Here is a 19303-nt window from a genome sequence, read left to right as displayed (position 1 = left end):
GAGAGCAGGCATGTGTGATTCAAACACACAGTTGCCAAGACCTGGGGCAGTGGCCAAGGTTGGAAGACAATCACTGAAATGAATAAACATGTGCAAAGCCCAGCTGCTTGAGGCATTATTCATTGCCATGGGTTATTTTTTCTTCCAAGAACGTGCAACTGGAATGAATGAATTGCTTCTCAAGTACAAAGTCTGTATCTCTTGTAATGAACTTCCAGACAGGAAAAGGGAATCTGTTGTTCCTTTCCCTTTGTTACTTCTGTCAGACAAATTTGTCTCTCACCCCTCAGTGTCTCTTATCACTTTCTTCCCTCTCCATGGTCATTCTAACCATAGGGGAAGCAAAAAGAGCTGAGGATAAAACAGGATCAGTAGCTCCTCCACAAGTACACTCAATCATGTTTCTCCAGCTGACATCTAACGTTCATTATCCATCAACACAGAGCATGGGTTTATCAGCAATGCCTTTGTGCCAAGTCAGAATATCACATGTACCACTCTCAAGATTAAGAAATACAAAGTTAGGATAATGTCACTGTCATGAAACCCCAAACTTCCAGAGATTTGGGGTGGATCTGCCTAGATCTTTCCTTTTCAGTGAGCTTGTCAATGATCAAAGGATTTTAAATGCAAAAAGCCAGGTTTATATTAAAAAGTAAAATAGAATGCTTAAGCTTTAAAATAAATTCAAAGAGAGTAGACAAGATAAAACGAGGGTCAACAAAGGGTGTACGGACAAGCTCCCCCTTGCTACCTGTGTGCTGGTAGAGATGTGTCAGCCAGCTCAGTGGCTTTGTAAGTTGCAATGGACTCCCCGTAATTCCTTCTAGTTCCTACGAGTTTTCTTTCCTTTCATCCCTGAGGCCTTTCTATGTGTTTCTCTCACCCTTTTTTCTCCTTAGGCTACAGGCTTCCACTCATTTTTTGCTTCTACACTGTTTTTATTTCCAAGCTTTTCTTTCCTCACACGGGAAGTGACAGATTTTCATTATAGAGAGCCTGAAAACAAACCTGCTTTTTCATACCATCATGTCTTATCTCTGTACTTCCTGCTATTTAGAAGTGGAACATTCCTGGCAGTGTTTAAAGTTTGTGGGAGATGAACAACAAACAGCATTTTACAAAACAGCAGACAACCTAGTGTCCCATAGATTGTAAACGGCTTTAGATAGCGTAATGTACCTTTTCCGTTTGGGACAGTATATAAATGAAAATGTATTGTGTTTCAAAAACACCTATTAAGCAGTCCAATGAGATGAAAAAAAGTCCCACTTCTTCAGTGGAAACCTGTATGGGATTCAGAGGGGTTTTAGTGACACAAAAAAGTGCGATGAGACATTTTCTTTCCTGCTTTCCGGTTTCTAGGTGTGACACTAGTGTTTCAGTTGTGGGTCCGAACATATGAGCTGTATCAATTTCCTTTCAGAAGGAAATTCCTTGCTGGAATTTAAATTTGGATGATCTAGAGTGCAGAGAGGATACAGATGTACTCGGCCCTTGCCAGAGAGATCGTATGTCTGTGTGCCTAGCAAGACTTTTGTTCAGAGTAAAAATGTTCCTGTTTTTCTTTTCAGTGCTGAAGCGTATTCATGAGATCTTCAGTGCGCAAGAGGGAACGAGAGAAAAGCACAGATCAGGAGGAAGTAAGGTAAGATTCCAGTTCAGCTTTTGGGAGATTGCACCCAGCTGTAAGTAGATAGGCAGTAGCTCACAGAAAGGCTTGCGCTGGAGGAGCACAGCCAGCACCTGCTAGGTTTTCCCCTGCATCCCGATGCTGATAACACTACCGTTTGTATTTAAATCAAGTCTTCCAATATGGTATTTACTTCCTATAAGCAGCCCATAAAATCACAGGGTTACACCAAGATTTCGGCTGCAGTAAAAGCAGCAGCTGCGTGGCCGTATTGCGTGTAAACTTAAAAACACGCCCTGAAGAAGCTCCAAACGGAAAACGCGTCGGCTTTTAAACCCGCTCGGGGTTGGGCTCCCCTCCCCGCTCGCCCGGGCTCAGCGGTGTCACTCGCCGGCGAGCAGGGGCCTCCCGCGCCCTCCCCCGCTATCGCTTTCCCTGCGGGCCGCAGCTCGTGCTCCCGCCCGGCAGAAACGCGCCGCTGCGCGGGGGAGCGCGGCGCCGCGGTGACCGTTGCGGGCCGCGGCCCCATGATGGCTCCCGCGCGCCCAACGGCCGCCGGCCCCGGCAGCCGCCCGCCGGCTCGCGCCGCCTGCCCCCACTTCCGCGGCGGCGGCGGCGGGCGGTAGGTGGCGGCGGCGGCGGCGGGCGCCCAGCGCTGCCCCCGGCGGCGGCGGCGACGGCGACGCCCCCGGGGGAGGGCGGCGAGGCGCTGCCCGGGCCCCGGGCCGCGGCGGCGGCAGCGGGGGCGGCGGGGAGGGCCGCGGCGGCGCGATCGTCCGCCGGGCGCGGGTAGGCCGCGGCGAGAGGCGGCTGCGCCGCGCGGGCCCGGCCGCCTGGCGGGCTGCGGGGGCGGCCCGGAGCCGAAGGAGCGGGGGGATAATTCCTGCCGTAGTGTCACCAGAGGAAAGGCAGCGAGGTTTACCCTAGAAACGGGTTTATTTTCACTCCCGGACCTCACTTCTGTGGGTTTCGGTGAGAACGCCGTCACCAGCATGCTTCCTGGGCTTGCTTTATTAAGTGATACTCGATATCTCGCACAGAGTTCTTCTACAGTAATAGGTATAGCTGTTTTCTTCTTCAGAAACAAAGTATAAGTATTAGCTCTGGTTTCCAAATACTTACTGTGCCAGCCTCTGAGATTATTCGGTTTCATTGGTTGCTTCCCTTGGGCAGCCTAAATCTATGCCTGCTTTCTTCTCTCTTTAAAATAAAAAAGCATTTAAAACAGCTGAGTAAAAAGGGCATTACCTCATGTGGAGACTCAGTTTGGTTATACAACATTTGTGACCTGGCTTAGAGATAAAGTTTGGTTTCAGGTCAGTTTCTCAAAAAAAACAAAGAACAAACCCCAAAACAAAACAGAAAGACAGCACCCTAAATTTTTCAGTTGCACAAGGACCCAGAAAAAGTCAGTCTTCTATTTAATCCTGTTTGCATGTTGCAGTGGTACAGATAGGAAGCAAGAGTGCAAAGCTGATGCTGTTCTACTCAGTAAGTTAATACAAGCAGAATTAAAAATTGTAGAAGGAAAGTTTGCTGAAGACAAATTTGATGGAGATATAATTTTTGTAAAGCTTTCAGAGTCCATGCTTATGGTTTCAGTTAAGAGTTAAAGTTCAGCTAGTTCATCACCATGTAATAGAGCAATACTGTCTCCTTATGTTTTGCTAAACTGGTGTTGCTGAAGAACAAATTATTAAAATAAGGTTCCAAGCAAGAGTCAATATTGAACTACCACTGGCAGAAACCATTGCTAAGGCTCAGCACTTCCTGTAGATCCAGGAGTGTAGGTTGACCTGTGGTAATTGGCAGATGGATATGATCATGTCAAGGAAATGAGCCCATTTTGATGTCTAATTAGAGTTCAGTGAAGGGTTTTTAAACTTATGTGCTTCAGCTGCTAAACGCTAACTTCTCTTCAGGGAAGTGAACACTGTTGCTAATTGTTTCTGCAAGTGAAATCAAACACCTCCAGATCAATATATATCAGCTTCGGAAGAATTGATATCCTGTCCAAATTGTTAAGGCTTGTATTGACTATCCAGGTTCTCAGCTGTTCCTCTCTGCAGCAGTGTATAGATCCTGCCAGGCTAGAGGGAACGGAGAAGATGCTATCACGAGCAACCTGCTTTATTTAATCTTTTAGGATGTAGAAAACAAGGGAATAACTAGTGTCCTTGAAGACAAAGTAGAAGGGTAACACATTAACTATTGATAATAGTGAACTCCAAATGGTATAGCAGTTTACATTTTACCCCACCCCCTGGATCCAAGAAGCATTAGAAGACTTGCTGCTTTTATTTTGCAGTCTTTAAGGCTTGACTGACTCCTTCAAGTCATTTTGTACCTGAGGTTTTTGATGCTCTCTGTTCTTGGTGCTAGCCGTATTGGTTGTTTTCAAGCACTCTTTCCAACATCATCTTCCTGCTTTGTTCCCTAATCACATATTCCCCTCTATTCTCCTGCAAAATCCCTAACTCCTGCAACATACCTTTGCTTTTCCAAACATTTAGAGCTAAGCCAGCTCTGTCCAAATATACTGAGTATATTGGGCTGTTGATCTCATCTCTGCTGGACTCATGTTGGTCTCAAATAGTTGCTGTTTCATTGAGTACACTCCCATTTAACCTTTAAGGTTTCTCTGCCAACATGTTACTGCCACAGTACTCCTTTGGAGTGTGCAGTCTGCTGTTGTGGGATCCCTCACTTGATGTTCTGTGTGGAACAAAATACTCAAATGTTGAGCAGCGCTTCTTATTAGTGCCAACAAAACAGCAAGTCTTGTAGGTAGAACTCTTGAAGAAATGAGCTAGTAAGTCCTCGGAGTGAGTGGTGGAAACATTAATTTTTCAAAATAATACAGGAAGAGCAAGAATTTTTTAAGAACAAGGGGATATGTTTGACAGAAAACTTCAGGTAATTATGGGAAGGCTACAGGGGTTTTTTTCTTCTCCATTAGGATCTCAGAATTATGAGAAGCAGGCTAGTATATATTTAGAGCCACTAATCAATTATAGATGAAGGCTAGTCTCAATGTGATCCTGTGGACTTCCAGAATCAATAGCAAGTTACTTTTCTCCATTCTGGTATTTTATCTCCTTCCACCCCACTTCCCCTAAAGCCAAAATGTTTTTTCTCAGTTTCCTTATCCACTTTTAGGGAACTAAATGGGGAAACCAGTGCAACTCATGAATAGGGAGAGGTTGGAAATCAATCTGGCTGGCTGTATTTGAATTATTTATTTATTTATTTATTCAGAATCCCTCTCCTGGCAGGACTTTGGTCTGATAGATAAATAACACTGAACAGAATTGTTCTCAATTGATTCTTATTTCTTTTATCTTGAGCTGAGACAAACTGCCGAAGTCATTCTTCTATGCCAAAAGGACCCCTATTTTTTTTCAGTTCTATGTGTATCACTGATTTGGCAAGGGATTGAAAGCAAAGTTGTTACCTATTAGAGTAAAGGCTTATAGCTGTAATTCTTTCTGTCCCTTAATTAACTTGTGCTTTATTAGCTAGGTTAGGCATGAGCAGAAACAAACAGTATCTCTTATTTACTATAGAAAAGGTAAGGTTGAAGTGTAATTATTCTGGGCAGCAGACATCTGTTTCAGTTTCAGCTGTGAACCCTTATACTTCGTTAGGGATCCTTTAAAAGGGAAGCTGCACATCCCCCACCCCTTTTTCCTTGGTACAGCTGGCAAAGCAAAGAACAAGAAATGATGTTCAAGCTGGGGTCTAGGAAGCTCTGAAAATACTCTGTTCTTTTACTCCCATAGCAAAAGCAGTGTTAAACCAGAATCCTCTTAAGTCTGAGAGTAGAAGGTAAGACAAACACTTGACTTTTCTTAGACAACAAAGCTGAAATTCTCCTAAGCTGTTATGTTCTTCTGTTCACAGAGATTTGACCCCTTGTGTTTTCAAGATAGGAGAAACCTGACATGGGGAAAACTGAGATGAGACTTCTCTGTACCTCACTTCTTCTAATCATGATTTGTTGGCTAGCTGAAGGTACCTTGTCAAAGAAGGATGCAAAGAAAGCTGCTTCAAAAAAACTGGAGGAAAAGGTAAGAGAAATAACTGAAAAGATCATGTGTAACACATGCGGTGGGCTATTCAGACTTGGAGAGATGGTAAAGGGATTCTCATTCTCTCAATATAATACTAAATGTGACTATAAGTTTCTATCGAAGTTTATGTTCACAAAGAAAACTACTGGAAACTGTCCACTTCTTCAACTCTTCTGAGTGTCACAAATGCTACACTCCTTGAACCAACACAGTCTAGACTTCTGGAGCTTTCATCCCCCGTGCAAGCTGCAGAAGTAGGAAGTCTTTGTCCCCGCACGTGCAGCTAAAGGAGACACTCTTCCATTCCTGTGTGTATGGGAGCAGCAATTTGGGCTAAGAGTGCTAGGTCACTTACAGGTGGAGGGGAAGGTGTTCTTAGCCTTGTCTCCAGGAAGGCTCTATCCTGGCAGAAGAGTTTGGAGGGCCTACCCACCAGCAGTTGCTTTGCAGGCAGAAATGATTCAGATTCCCATAGTAGTCTGCGCAAGAGGACCCAGCACACTGAAGTCTCTCAGCTTGCTGAGCATATTCATGTTTCCTGCCTAGTCTCTGTCAAAACTGCAAGAAGGCACAGCAGTGCAAGAGGAAGGGTGTGTATGGAGAGAAAGTACATATACAGGTGTATGTATCAAGTATATATACATGTGTACATATACACCAAGTATGTATAGTTAGTGTTGCTAAGCACCTTAGGTAGAAAAGTAGATATGTAATCTATTCAAAGTCCTGTCCCTTAAATTAAAGGATAATTAATATGTATGCATCTCTCATTGTTCTTATTACTTGCTTGCTCAGAGTCTATCAGGAGGAAAATGAGTCTGCAGCTAGCATTACTAGGCACTAAGGCAATGCCCCAAAGCTTTATCCCTGAAGTCCTTAGCTGAATTGATAGACAGATTCTGCATACTTGCCATGTGCATCTTATTAGGCCTTCTGAATCTCTGCTTTTGTCTGCTAACACTACTTGTGGTGTTGTAGTTCAAGCAGACCTGTAACAAAAGATGTCAGGAACTTCTGCCTCTAGTAACTACTATCTTCTCCTTGGAGTTACTACTAGTAACTCAAGCTAAAATATTTCCAATTTAAAAGGCTTCTTAAAATCTTGATTAATAACTCCAAACCCTTTTTTAAAATCATTTGGGGGATAATATGTCAGCAGTGATTAGAGAGCAGAGAAGAACACGAAGGCACTTTAAGCAGAATTCAACAGCTAATAAAGCGGTTAGCTTCTCTACAGGTACTGTAGAATTTGTAGCTACTGAGACTAAGTGGCTGTGTTTAGCCAGACTGGAAAATTACTCTGTCATGCATGGTGTAGGTTTATGCAATCCTAAAATAGTAAGGGTATCAATTGGGTATTATTTATCTTTTTAAATTTTAGAAATGATTAGGAGTTGAACTGCAATTTCATGCAAGCTTAGTACGGACTTGCAGAACTGGCCACTAATAACTTTTGAGAATTTTTTTTTTTCCTTGCTGTTGCATCATTTTCATGTTTCTTTGTCCTAGATCAGAATTTAGAAAGTGCAAATGCCAAGGTGCGACTAACTGCCAGAGGTTGTCCTGGAACCCCACTCTGACTTTGAAAACTGCTTTGTTGCATGCTTGAATTTCTCTTGCCCGATTGCTTTTTAAACTATTGATATAGCAGTCATCAGCTGTTGTAACTGATATTTTTTAATCTTGTCAGTTCTTGATTTTTTTTTTGTTTATATGCTTTTTCCCCTTGCAAACAAAGTAAGTTTACTGATGATGACAAATCATTTCCAAACTCTTTCCTGTTTCACTTTTAAATCAAACTGCTCTGCCTTGTTTAAAGGAAGTGCTCAGAGTTTAATGTAGTTCTTTTTCAAGTCTGTTGCTATTGAAAGTAGCTGCTTCATATAGCTGTTCTAAAAACTGTCTTCTCCCCTCAGACGCTGCATTCTGATAAAAATGTACAGAACCGGGGACTGGTAGTTGTTGATCCAAAGGCAAAGGATATTATACTGGAACACAAAAGTTACTGCTTTAAGAAGATAAAGGAAAGGCACTTCTCAGGAGACATTCTGGGTTATATTACTCCTGTAAGTTAATAAAATATAAAGTTATTAAAATTGGTGCTTGGAGTGAATATGCAGCACACTGTGCTAATTGGCAGTCTTGCATCACTGATATAAAAGTACTGGGAACTTCTGGTCTATAGTCAAATAGTCAGAGGATTATTTGAGAGGCTGGCTTGGGGTTCAGGTGGTCTCAAACTCCTGTTCCGCCCGCTTCTTGTAGGATGTCTAAGTCATGTTGTTGTTGTTCTCACTGATTAAAATGGAGATGATAGTATTTCCTTGTCCTTGTTGAGCCACGTGAAGTTGCAGCAAAGTCAGACCAGGAGTGCTACAATGTCCTTATACTATGCAGCTACCAATCTGAAACTTCTAAATAAACAGTGAAATTTCTATGCTATTATGAAATAGATCTCTTTTATTATAGAGTCTTATTATTATTCAGAACATCTTCTCTTGAATAATAAACATTCCTTCTTTTTGTGTAGAAGATGCTTCTCACTTGTTTCATTCCTACGCTATTCAGTATAAGAGAAATAGATGTCCTATAAAGCTCACCTTTCTTGAGTTCTGTTGAACATAAAAGCAGAGCCTGTTAATTCAAAGTTCTGTTGGAATCTACCTGCAAATTCTTGTAGTTCAAGTGAATTTACACAATTTGAAGAGTTGCCATTTATGCAGATACCAGAGAATTTCCAGAGTGCCTTTCTTAATCAAAAGAAAATAATATTCCAGAAGGCTTTCTCAGGCTAGCAAGTGGGGATCTGGCAAATGATTATGTTTGTATTATCTGTAAAACAGTAAAATGGGCTGTATAATTTTGCTTGTGTGCCTCTCACTTTTTTCTTTCTTTTGCAAGTGGAACAGCCATGGCTATGACATTGCTAAAATATTTGGGAATAAGTTTACACTGATCTCACCAGTTTGGCTACAAGTGAAAAGGAGAGGGAAGGAAAGGTTCCAGTTCACTGGGCTTCATGATGCTGACCAAGGTTTTATTTTCTTTTTCTTTGTATATGCTTTGCAAGTAAGATCACTGGTCTTGTAGGTTGATGTGTAGTTTTGACAGTATGCATGTGTGGATTTTTCTTCCTCTGACTTGCAGTGAAGTACTTTCCGCTGTTAAATTGATGGGAAATTTTCTTCAGAGTGAACTTCGTTCTGCTCCTCACCTGCTTTCACGTAGGCACATAATTTGCCTGTCCAAAAATAGGTAGAAAGATTGGCTCTTTCACCAGTCCTCCCTCAAAAAAGATGAGGCAGAAAACATGTACAGGCAGCACTAGCCTTTGGTGTTTGCACTGTGCAATTGTATACCTGTTTTTCCTCTTGCAAAACCTTTGGGTGACTTTGTTTTGGGAATGAAAGATTAAATTCATCTTTAAGAAAAAATAAATAAAAAAAACCCAAAAAAACCCCTCTCCTGTATCAAGAAATTTTAAGCCAGTTCAGATTTCAGATTGTATGCTTTTAGATACTAAATAAATAGTGTATGTTTTTTGAAACTGATTGAAATATTTCTGTGGAATCTAATTCAAAAGAGCTATAATTTTGATCATGTTGGTGCCTACTAACAAATTCACACAATGACTTAAAACTAGCCATCTGAATTAAAAAAAACAAACAAATTCCTCCCAAGCGGTGTTTGGTGGCTACAGAACTGTTATTCTCAGTAGGCAGTAGCCTAATTTCCATGATGAGGCAGAACTGTGAACAGCAGGAAGAGGGACTCGGGAGGGAACTCTTATAAGATTATAGTAAATGCTGGTTATGGCTGTGGTGGAGGTGAATAGTCTCAATTTCTGGATATCAAAGCCTGTGTTTCCACTGCATTGCTTATGGACTGGTAATCTGTGGCAGGAAGACAGATATAATGAAACTATGCTACGTTATTTGAAAAATGCTTGAAAATACGTTGTCGTCAACATCATTCATATTTTAACAACTGTTCTATTACTTGATACTGTTTGACAGCCTGGATGAAAGATGTCAGAAAAAACTCCAAAAGCATCAAAATAGGTGGGTCTCTGTTTTATGTATGTATGTTTGTTTTGTTTTTAGCCACTAGAAGATCGAAAGAAGGCTTTATTCCAGGAGTATATGGGAGAAGGGAGATTATTTTAGCATAGCCATATGAAGGAAGAAGTCTGGAGGAAAAAACCCCCAAAGCTAAATGCAATTAACTGTGATAGGTTAAGTAACTGAAGTGCTAATTCTGTTGGTTCCCTAAAGCTTTTCCCTAGCTGCTTCTCCCCAGATAAATCCTGGGTTGCATGGTTCCCTCTGGAGAGGTACTTCCGCACATGACACAGCAAGCTTACCTGGGGAGCAGGCTTCAAACCTGGGGCTCATGGATTTTATTTGGTTTGTGGGGGAGAGGAGAGGGGTTTGCATATCTGAGTCAGTAAGAATTTCTGGCATGTTAGTACAGAAAAGTCCTCCCTTCCCCTCCTTTAGCCCCTGTCTCCCCTTGAAGCTGAGACCTCAAGGGAGCTGCCGCAGTGTGTCTTCAGGGAAAATGGCAAACATGCTCTAGGGATTATACTGTGCTACATTTCTTACACATGTCTATAGTAAGAGTCTTGTGGGACTGCGAAACTCTTCTTGCTTCAGGAGGGTGTCTGAAACTTGAAGTGGATTAGAAAAATTTAAAGCTCTGTCAGATACTTAAAATGACTCCAGCTGCCAGGTGATACAGCCTTTGAAATCTCTCTAGACTCCCCTAAAATACTCATTTGCTGCCTTCTTACTTAGAAAGGGCGTAGGTATAGCTCCATATGGGTTCTTTGCATTTCCAGTGTGCGTGATTGACCGTTCCAGCAGCAATTTTCCTGATTCTTGGCTGACAACTGTTTTCTAATAACACATTTAAAATGTTAAAAATGTAGTGTGAGCTCAAGTGCCTATGTTTCCAAAATAAAAATTTGTCATAGGCTCTTGAGATGAGCAAGAGAGTGACATCATATAGGGCTGCGTACAAGAGAGTAAACGAGTTTGAGGTAAACTTTTCTACCTTGCTGCTCTTGTGGTAGGATAGATTCCCAACTTGCAAAAGGGTTGCTATTTCAAGTTGGCGTTCTTTTGAGACTTTATTTGGGACCTGAAGTGATAGTTCAGTTCTCAGTCAAATACATCTTTTCTTAAAACTTGCACTGGTTTGACCTTTAACTTTAAAACAGAATGAAAAAAATAATGTTCTACAGTGTCAATTTATCTGCTCTGATAAAGTTGATCAGAGTAAAAGAGCAATGATCTTAGATGTGGGATATCTTGTTCAGTGATACCTTTGCTGGTGTCTGGTATAAAATTGTAGTTTCATTCTTACTCTGCAGGAATATCCCAGTGTAGATGATAATATTCTTAAATTTTACTACTGATTGATTTCTTTGCTTGACAGTGCCTCGAATTTTGTTTGATGGCTGGACTTACCAGGACTTTGAGAGTGTTTTTGGCAGTGAGGATGAGATAGAAGAACTTTCCAAGAATATGGTTCTGCTAGCCAAGGTAAAAAGACTTTTCACAAACGCTTTTAAAACAGTGTGAGATAATTATTGGTTCCTTTTGTAAAGTGTGTTTTCTCATTTTCAGTAGTTTTGTATTATACAAAACTAAATTCTGTTCAAAAAAGTAATGATGCAGGATGATTCATAGTGTGTTCCAGAATGTGTCCTGTTTCTAAAAATATGAAGTATGGAAATACTTCAGTAAGGTACTGATCCAAAGTGAGGCCACATAAGTCTGATCAACCTGATCCTATTAAGATACTATTTGCTGCTGCACTGGTGACTTTGGTCAGCTATAAAGAATAGTTGATAAAACCTGTATCAGACAGCTGACAAATTAAACATCATTGAGGCAATAGTGGATACCTGAAACTTCTCATGGAGATAATCTAGTGAGCAAACTGCTTTTTCTTAAACTTCCTTTTAAGAAATCTGTTAAGCATGGACTTTTGTTTGTTTTGTTTTTGATAGGCTGACAAAAGGTCACTGGCGCAGTGAGCGTCGTGTCCTGTGCTACAGGAATACCTTTAGGCTCAATGTGCTAGATCTAATGAGCCAATTTTAGTAACAAGTATAACTCACTGGATATCCATTACTGTGCGTTTTGCTCAGAACTGACAATCCAGTTTCTTTAAAACATTAAGAGGCTGTGGAAAGAAGAGTAGAAAGAGGGTTTCCTTTAAGGAATGGTTGCTGTTTGCCATGGTTTTCTGGGCAGCTCCTTAATTAATGGCTTTAGAACTATGTATGTGTAGGTTTAGACAATTTGCACCCAGAAGACATTCAACTTCAGCGGTTGGTTCATGAGATCTTTCCTAATTACTGTTAGAATAAGTGTTCTTGCTTGTTACAGGATGTAAAGAAAACTTAATGTGTTCCAGAGCAAGATGGGTGCAGAGATCAACTGAATACTTTCTTAAAACTTATATTTGCTACATCAGTTTTAGGTCTTCTATGTAGCAGTCAGCCTGTTAAGGAAAGGATCCTCTGGTCCAACAGTATCCTTGATCATTCTAAACATCGGTTATCCCAAGTGAGATTAATTATGGGAAATGTTTGAAATCATTCCTATGCCAAAGTTAATATTTACATTTTTAGACTCAATACCTCATGAGTTATTGGGATACCTCCCAATATATGTATAAATGTGTGCCACATGATTTGCTTAATAACCAGCTTTCATTAATAGCTAATTTTTTTTTTCCCAATCCAATACTAGTTTATCCTGTGAGGGTAGAAGTCATGAACAACTAATAGAGATTCATTTCAATTTTTGCATATTTCTTAAATAATCTGTGCTTCACTTTGACTTCTTCAGGAAATGCTGTATGGGAGTGCCAAGATGAAGCTGTATGAGAGTGTAAAGCATGTTCAATCTATAATACTGCAAAAAAAGCTAAAGTGATTGTGTGCTTCTATAATATGTTATCTCTGATACCAGTGTAACAACGTAAGTGTGGTGATTAACCCTATGTTGTTGTCAATACCTTTTTTTCTTTTAAGAAAGAAAATTTCGATGGTTTTGTAGTTGAAGTTTGGAGTCAGCTGGGAAATCGAAAGCAAATGTAAGTGTAAGTCTCTAGGATGCAATTCCTAAAAATCAGCTCTTTTTAACCTTTTTTTTCTTTTTTTAAAGCTTAATTTGCCCTTATTGATTTGAATGTTATCCTCTATAAACAGTATACAATTCATTCTAGGACAACTGAAAGTTGTTCCCCTTGTCTTAGAGTTGGGGAGAAGAGTCTACTCGCTCTAAATGAACTCAAAAGTTACATCGTAATCTTCACAGTGGATCTAGTGGGCCACATTTAGCCTTTCATGCTTCAGTTCTGCAAGATGTTACTGTTGCACAAGGGAAAAGAGAGTACTACAGCTTTATATAAACTCAGCTGTTGACACAGGCCTTTGTCATAACATTGGTTTGGGTTACTGGGTGAAGCTTGAAAGTGTGGGATGCTTTCAAGACTCACCAACTTTGAGTTTAATTAGGAGATTTTTGAAAACTTTCTATAGAAATCTTTTAGACATGCTGAAACTAAAATGGAAATCCCCAACCTGAAGCACACCTTTGGAGAAACAGGCTGCCAGTTTTTGCAAGCACAATATACTTTAAACTTTGGAGTAGTTATCTGCCTTTTGGTAGCTCTATTATGAAATTTCACAGGGACTGAATTGTTTGTAGCTGCTAAAACTCAAGGGCTTATCCATATTAAGCAGCTTCCTGACATATTTGAATCCATTTTCTCTGTGCAAAAGCCCTTTGGGCTGTCTTAACACCTTGGATAGTGTCAAGGTAAGGCAAGCTCCAAACTGCTTCTTCAGGAGAAAAAGGCAGAACATGTGGTGTAATGAATAATTCAGTGCAGCAACCTAAACATTTTGCATTAGTTTGCTCAGGAAATTCATGCATCCATTCTCTAAAACACAATATTCCTGCCAGCTCCCTATTGCCCAAAATATCTGGGGGGAAGTCACTTGAAAGAAATAAACAGAACGTAGAGTGATTATGGCAGACTTTAACTTTTCAAAAAAGGTTACTTCAGGTTATTCTGTTCAGGATGAAGGATATTGGCTGATGGTAGGTAATAGTTACTTTCTGGAACTGAGGGTGCTAATAAGGGAGTCTGACCTTTTCCCCTGTAAATTCAATAGTTAGGAACAAAGAATTAAAAGTGCAGAATCTTTGTAGCCTTCTCAGGGTCCCACCAGTTGCAATGGAATGAATAATTCTTAAACTAGGTGCTCATAATTAGGTAACTTTCCAGGTTGTTTCTGACAGCTGGCCTCTGTGCTCAGCTCTGAATCTATTGCAGTCTCTTCAGATGACCAGCAAGGTGGTTTAAGCAAATAGCAGCTGCTTGGTAACTGCAAGTGAGAAGTTGGCTGCAGTGGTAGATTACTGGATCTGCTATGCTTACTGTAATTCAGTGAAACGGATACTTTTCCTATCAGTTAACTTACATGAATGTAAGACAGACTGTATTACTGTAATTTTAATAGCCATTGAAGACCAATTTAAGCACTAACAGGAAAATGCCGTATTGCAGATGGCACACAATTAGACTGAATAAGGCGTGCATCTTAATTAGCTCCACAGTAGGTTTCCTTGTGGCATGGTAAGAATGTGGCTCTCTTTCCAACAGTCCTGTTGGTTCAGACAGTGCTTGTCCCATCTAGTATTGCAAGACTTGGCTGTGCTGAAGAGGGCACTGCTGTGTAGTTGCTTTACCAGAATGCTGTTGGAGGCAAAGTATAGAACTAAAAGCACCACTCACGTATTCAGTGTCTCCTAGTTTCTAGTACTACGCAGGGATGGGAAGTATTTCCGTGGCCTCAGAGAAGGAGAGGCTTATCCTAGTAGAAAGGAAGGTAGCTGCCTCCTTTGCTCTGAGTCAGTAACATTTATTGTATGTGGCCACCTGTAAACAAGACCTCAGGGTTATCATAATCAAGAGCCTTAAAGCAGATGTTTGGCAGAAAAACCTGAGTAGAAGCAAAAGTTATGAATCGTCGATCTTCCTCCTCTTCAGCATCAGTTCTGATTTAAGTGCTTAGTTCCATCTGTGCTTTTTCTTTCCTTTATTGCTGCTCCAGTGCTTATGTTGCAAAATGCCTCGTTTTGGGCTTGTATTCTCAGAGACAAGTATTCTGAATAAGACTTGTCTATGCAGCATGCTGAAGCTGCAGCTACTCTTCCCTAAGTTTGTGTGTATGGAATAACAATGATTTAAGCTTTATGAAAGGAGGAGATGCACATCATTAAGATTAAAATTGTGTCTCACGATACTGGTAAGTTATGGGACCAGTGTCTTCATTCTGAGAACTTAAGTCAGTTTGTCTGTTGTCACTGATCTACTTTGAAACTGGATTGCTTATCCAGCATCACAGGAGATTTCACTATCACCATTCTTGGGATCAAGCTGATGCTGCGAACAGCTGTAAGTGGCAGAATTAAATGAATTCAGCACCTTGGCAAGCCTGATTTTTGTGTTGCACTTTGAGTGCTTTTATTCTGGGATCTGTTAATTTCCCTTTGAGCAGCAGAGCAGAGTTATTCCCAATAAATGGCTAATCATGGACTGCCTTTTGCTTTGCTTGTTCCAACCAGAAATAGGAAAGGATCAGGGCAGCCCATGACCTCCTCAGCCCACAGAGTGGCAGTATTGTAACGCGATTCCTATATGATCCTTCTTGTCACATAGGATATCTGGAAAATGACAAATGCCAATAGTAAAACATGTTCTTAATATTAGAAGAGTGGGGGACAGCTGAATAGTAGGTGTCCACACAGAGATGAACCCTAATCCTTTGGAGATGCAAGGCTTTGACAGAGCAGTGATTGTGTATGTTCCATATAAAGCATCTCTCTTAGCTGCTGGGTACATAGTGTAGGCTTTGCTGATTCAGATCTTTCAAGGTCAAACACCTGAAAATAGCTTAACCTACTCCTAGGTAAAGGAACAAAAGATCATAATGATGCTCCTAGGAAGAGATGGTGTTTGCCTTCAAATTACTTCCAGAGCTCTCTGACAGTACAAGGAGACCTGCCTAGCTAATAGGATTTATTTATTTTTTTTTCCCCCTTGAAATAATGTGAGCTTAGGACTATTCATTTTAGCAGTCAGTAGTAGGCTATGGAGACTCAACATAGGTGCATAAAAATAACCACAGAGATGCTGCAGCTGCCAGCTTGCTTAAGACATGACAGAACAAACTGAAATTCTATAAAAACTTTGTTTTTTGAATGGGATTAGTGCTATGGATTTGTAAGCAAAAAAAAAAAATTTTTTTTTCAGTTAAAATCATTGTGGTTTTCATTTTTCAAAACCTAAAGTAAGTGGGTATTTAGCTATTAATAAATAATGAAATGGCACTCAGTTATGCTAGTGCATCCTTTTGTGAATCTGTGTTAAGGAGAAAGCTGCAGAAATGTTTCCTGTTGTTTTTTTAATAGCATTGTGGAGAAGACCCATGAGTCTGTCCAGTGCGCTACCTGAGTGGTGGTAGAATACAGTACAGATTTCTTTGATCAGACTTGAAATGACTAGAGTGGGATCTGCTTATGGGATGCTTGTGCTTGGGATACTGTCTCATTTACGGTCAGGAATGACTGCTTTCCCTTTTTTCCTATAATACAGGGAGCCTTTACTGCGTTCCCACTGTGAAATCGGCATCCCCTCTCTTTTAAAGACTATGTGGAGTGATGCTTTTTAGCAGAGATATTGCAATATGCCATAAACACTAGTGCAGCTGTGTTTCTTGAGGCGGGTGAGGCTGCAAAAGAACATGAAAAACTGCAAATTAGTCTTCAAACACTAATAAATGGGGTAATGATTTAAGCACTATGTGTATCAAAAAACTGGATTAATTACAGCTGAAGCTCTCTTCTCAGACTTTAGGATGCCTTAGGATGCTTTGTATGCCTTTGGGCACATAAAGCAGCATTAGGTGTTTATGTTTATTCTATCTGAAGAATCTGAATTGTGTTGAAATGTGCATGGGGAAGTGAGGAGTAGGGAGCTTATACTGGCCAGTTTTGGCTCCTGTAGAGATCTAATACAGATGCTTTGAACTACCGTGTACCTACTTCTTTCCTGTGACTTCTGAGAATATAAACTCCTAATTCTTGATACCTAAATCATACTGAAGTCAAATTTAATAGCATTTAACTGATGCTGCCTCCTCACAAGCTGACAGTCATTGCAAGTGGTACACAGTGAAAAAGTTGTTACTCATCTTCCTGTTGTTTGTTCTAACACGCAGGAAATGAGTCTCCTACTGCAGAGTCTAACCTGGCCAAAATACGCTATGCAGATGATACCTTAATTCAAATGTCTTTACTTTTTTGTGATAGTTTATACCTGCTTAATTAAAACAGTCTCTTTTATCTAAAACTTCCTTTAATAATTTTGCAACAAAGTATTACAAGTTATTCATTCTGTGGCATTTAAGTTTAGATAGGTACAGGCAGGAGAACAGGCATTGAGATCCCGGGAGAACTTGTGCTTTCTCAGTTTATTTAGCTTATAGCTAGACAGGACAATTTCTCTTTTGCTAATCTCACACATGTGGATTTATTGCTTCCCCCCCTCCCCCCCCCCCCCCCAAAAAGGCCTTGGTCATGTAGTCAAAAAGGCATGAATGAGCCCATCAGAATCTCACAGCACGCCTAAAATTGCCTGTGTTATTCTGATCCGTCTGGCATTAGCTGACAGATGGCACTACTGTCACACAGAATCCATCTGTAGAACATGATTTTTCTCACCACGTGCTGCAGGCACTTGGCATCATGCAAAAAATGACCTTCAGGCGTCTTATTAATGTTGGTAGGAGTATAGGAGCAAATTCTTCTCCTGGCAGATCTATCATTCATGTTAGTCCCTGAAAAATTAATAGATTAATCAAAGATTTGCTATAATTCACTCCAGTTTCCTGGTATTAACTAGTCAATGAAATGGCACAAAAGGGCAATTTCTTCTAGAAGTAGACAGCTTTATTCTGTCCAATTTTCTTGACAAGACATAAATTTGGGGGAGTACTGACTTCTAACTTGTGCAGTAAAATGGCTGAAGTTGGAAACTTGCAGAGTTCTGTTGGGTCACAGCTGGAGGGGACGATATAACAACCAGATGAGTCTTCTGCAAAGCTCTTTAAGTACAGTGACAGGCCACTCTTGTGCACTGAAGTAAGCTGTATTACAGGGTGTCCCAATCACAATAAACTATCAGTGTCAGAAAGTTGTGAAACAACCATTTCCCTTTAATTTGGGGTGGTAAAAATTTGAAGTGTGCATACATTATAGGGGACAAAATGCTTTGAAATCGCGAACATTTGGAAAATTGACTATTTGCATGGTAGTGATAATGGAAGGCTTGACAGAGTAGGATTGATGTAAACCTTAATTAGCTCACGATAGAGTCTTAAACCTGCCAATATTTTAGTAGCTACTCTGAAGTTAACTTTGACAATGGTGAAGTCTGTGGTAAATGTTTAATGAAGCCTTTTCAGGAAGACTGATTCTATTCCTACTCTTCTGCACCTCATTATAATGTTTAAAATGTCAGTAGTTTTTCTTTCAAAATTGCCAGTGGTAATATGGGAAAATGTTGTGTTAAAACACTGGAAAGCACTGTTGGGACACAGTAAAGTTTTAATTTATAGCGCACAGTAAATGAGCATTCTGCTATTGCTGTTTTGGGGAAGAGGGGAAGAGTGCACATTTGATTTACATACCATCTTGGCTGACAAATGGAAGCGAGCGTAAATGAAGTCTTTGAGCATTAACCATTAATCCTGTCTGATTCACCGTAGAGCTCTTGGGGCCGAGAGACCTGGCTCAACTGGTTAGTGAATAGTTGCTAATCTGAGTTTCCCGAGCAAGAATTTGCAGCTGTTCTGCTAACTGCTTTCTTCCTGACCTGCTCTAAGCTGAAGCTAATTATTTTTTGGCCAGAGCTATACTGCTTGGTTTTGTCAGGGGAGGAGAGGAAGTGGAAGCTGTTTTGATGGAGTTTGAAGGTGGGGGGGGGGGGGGGTGGAAAAGCTTTGGTTATAGTCCCATCTGCTATCCACAAAATAAAAATAGTAATCCAAACTGCTTTCCTGCCTGTGTCTCAGGCTGGGAATTTCTGTCCTTCATTTACAGTTGCAGGCTGTGGTTCTATGCTATAGGCCCTTCCAGTTTTAAAAAGTGACTGCTTTTGTGGGTACGTCTTTACCTCTGCTGGGAAACAGCCACTGTCTTACATTGCAGTGGGAAGGGAAAACCTTGGATTTAACATTCGCTTGACTTTTTTTCCTCTGCATCTGGTTCAAAATAATACCAAATGCTTTTCTTCTCATGCTGCAGAGTATTGCTATGTGGCTAGCAGAATTTCAGGAGCTGAGCCAAATATGCAAAACTGGGGGATGAGGGGTAACCTTGTTTCTAAATGAAAAATAGCTGATGTTATCTTGCTGTCCACCTGTGTTACATTCTTTTGCTGTGTTCTGCCACTCCTTCCTTCTCCTCGCTCTCTAAATAATTAAATTTAAAGTCAGTAAACGTTTTGC

The 19303-nt window shown here is 40.6% G+C and overlaps 1 protein-coding gene across 3 annotated transcripts in view; it reads left to right on the top strand.

Moving 5' to 3' along the window:
- The window catches only part of CHID1 (chitinase domain containing 1), a 127023-nt gene that overhangs the window by 3521 nt on the left and 104199 nt on the right, over positions 1–19303 (top strand). The window contains exons 3-9 of one of the 3 annotated variants that reach the window (XM_067295990.1): positions 1575–1648; positions 5537–5703; positions 7623–7772; positions 8608–8740; positions 9723–9767; positions 11146–11252; positions 12755–12816. In XM_067295990.1, the coding sequence (XP_067152091.1) occupies positions 5578–5703; positions 7623–7772; positions 8608–8740; positions 9723–9767; positions 11146–11252; positions 12755–12816 (623 nt within the window). In that variant the 5' untranslated portion in view covers positions 1575–1648; positions 5537–5577. Of the gene's footprint in view, positions 1–1574; positions 1649–2238; positions 2256–2536; positions 2693–5536; positions 5704–7622; positions 7773–8607; positions 8741–9722; positions 9768–11145; positions 11253–12754; positions 12817–19303 lie in introns of those variants that run through there. The other 2 variants (XM_067295992.1, XM_067295991.1) reach the window with 2 other exon arrangements.

Source organism: Apteryx mantelli, chromosome 4 (assembly GCF_036417845.1).
Source record: "Apteryx mantelli isolate bAptMan1 chromosome 4, bAptMan1.hap1, whole genome shotgun sequence".
Taxonomy (NCBI): domain Eukaryota; kingdom Metazoa; phylum Chordata; class Aves; order Apterygiformes; family Apterygidae; genus Apteryx; species Apteryx mantelli.
The sequence above is the reverse complement of the archived record's forward strand: the minus strand, read 5'-3'. Positions and strand labels throughout refer to the sequence as shown.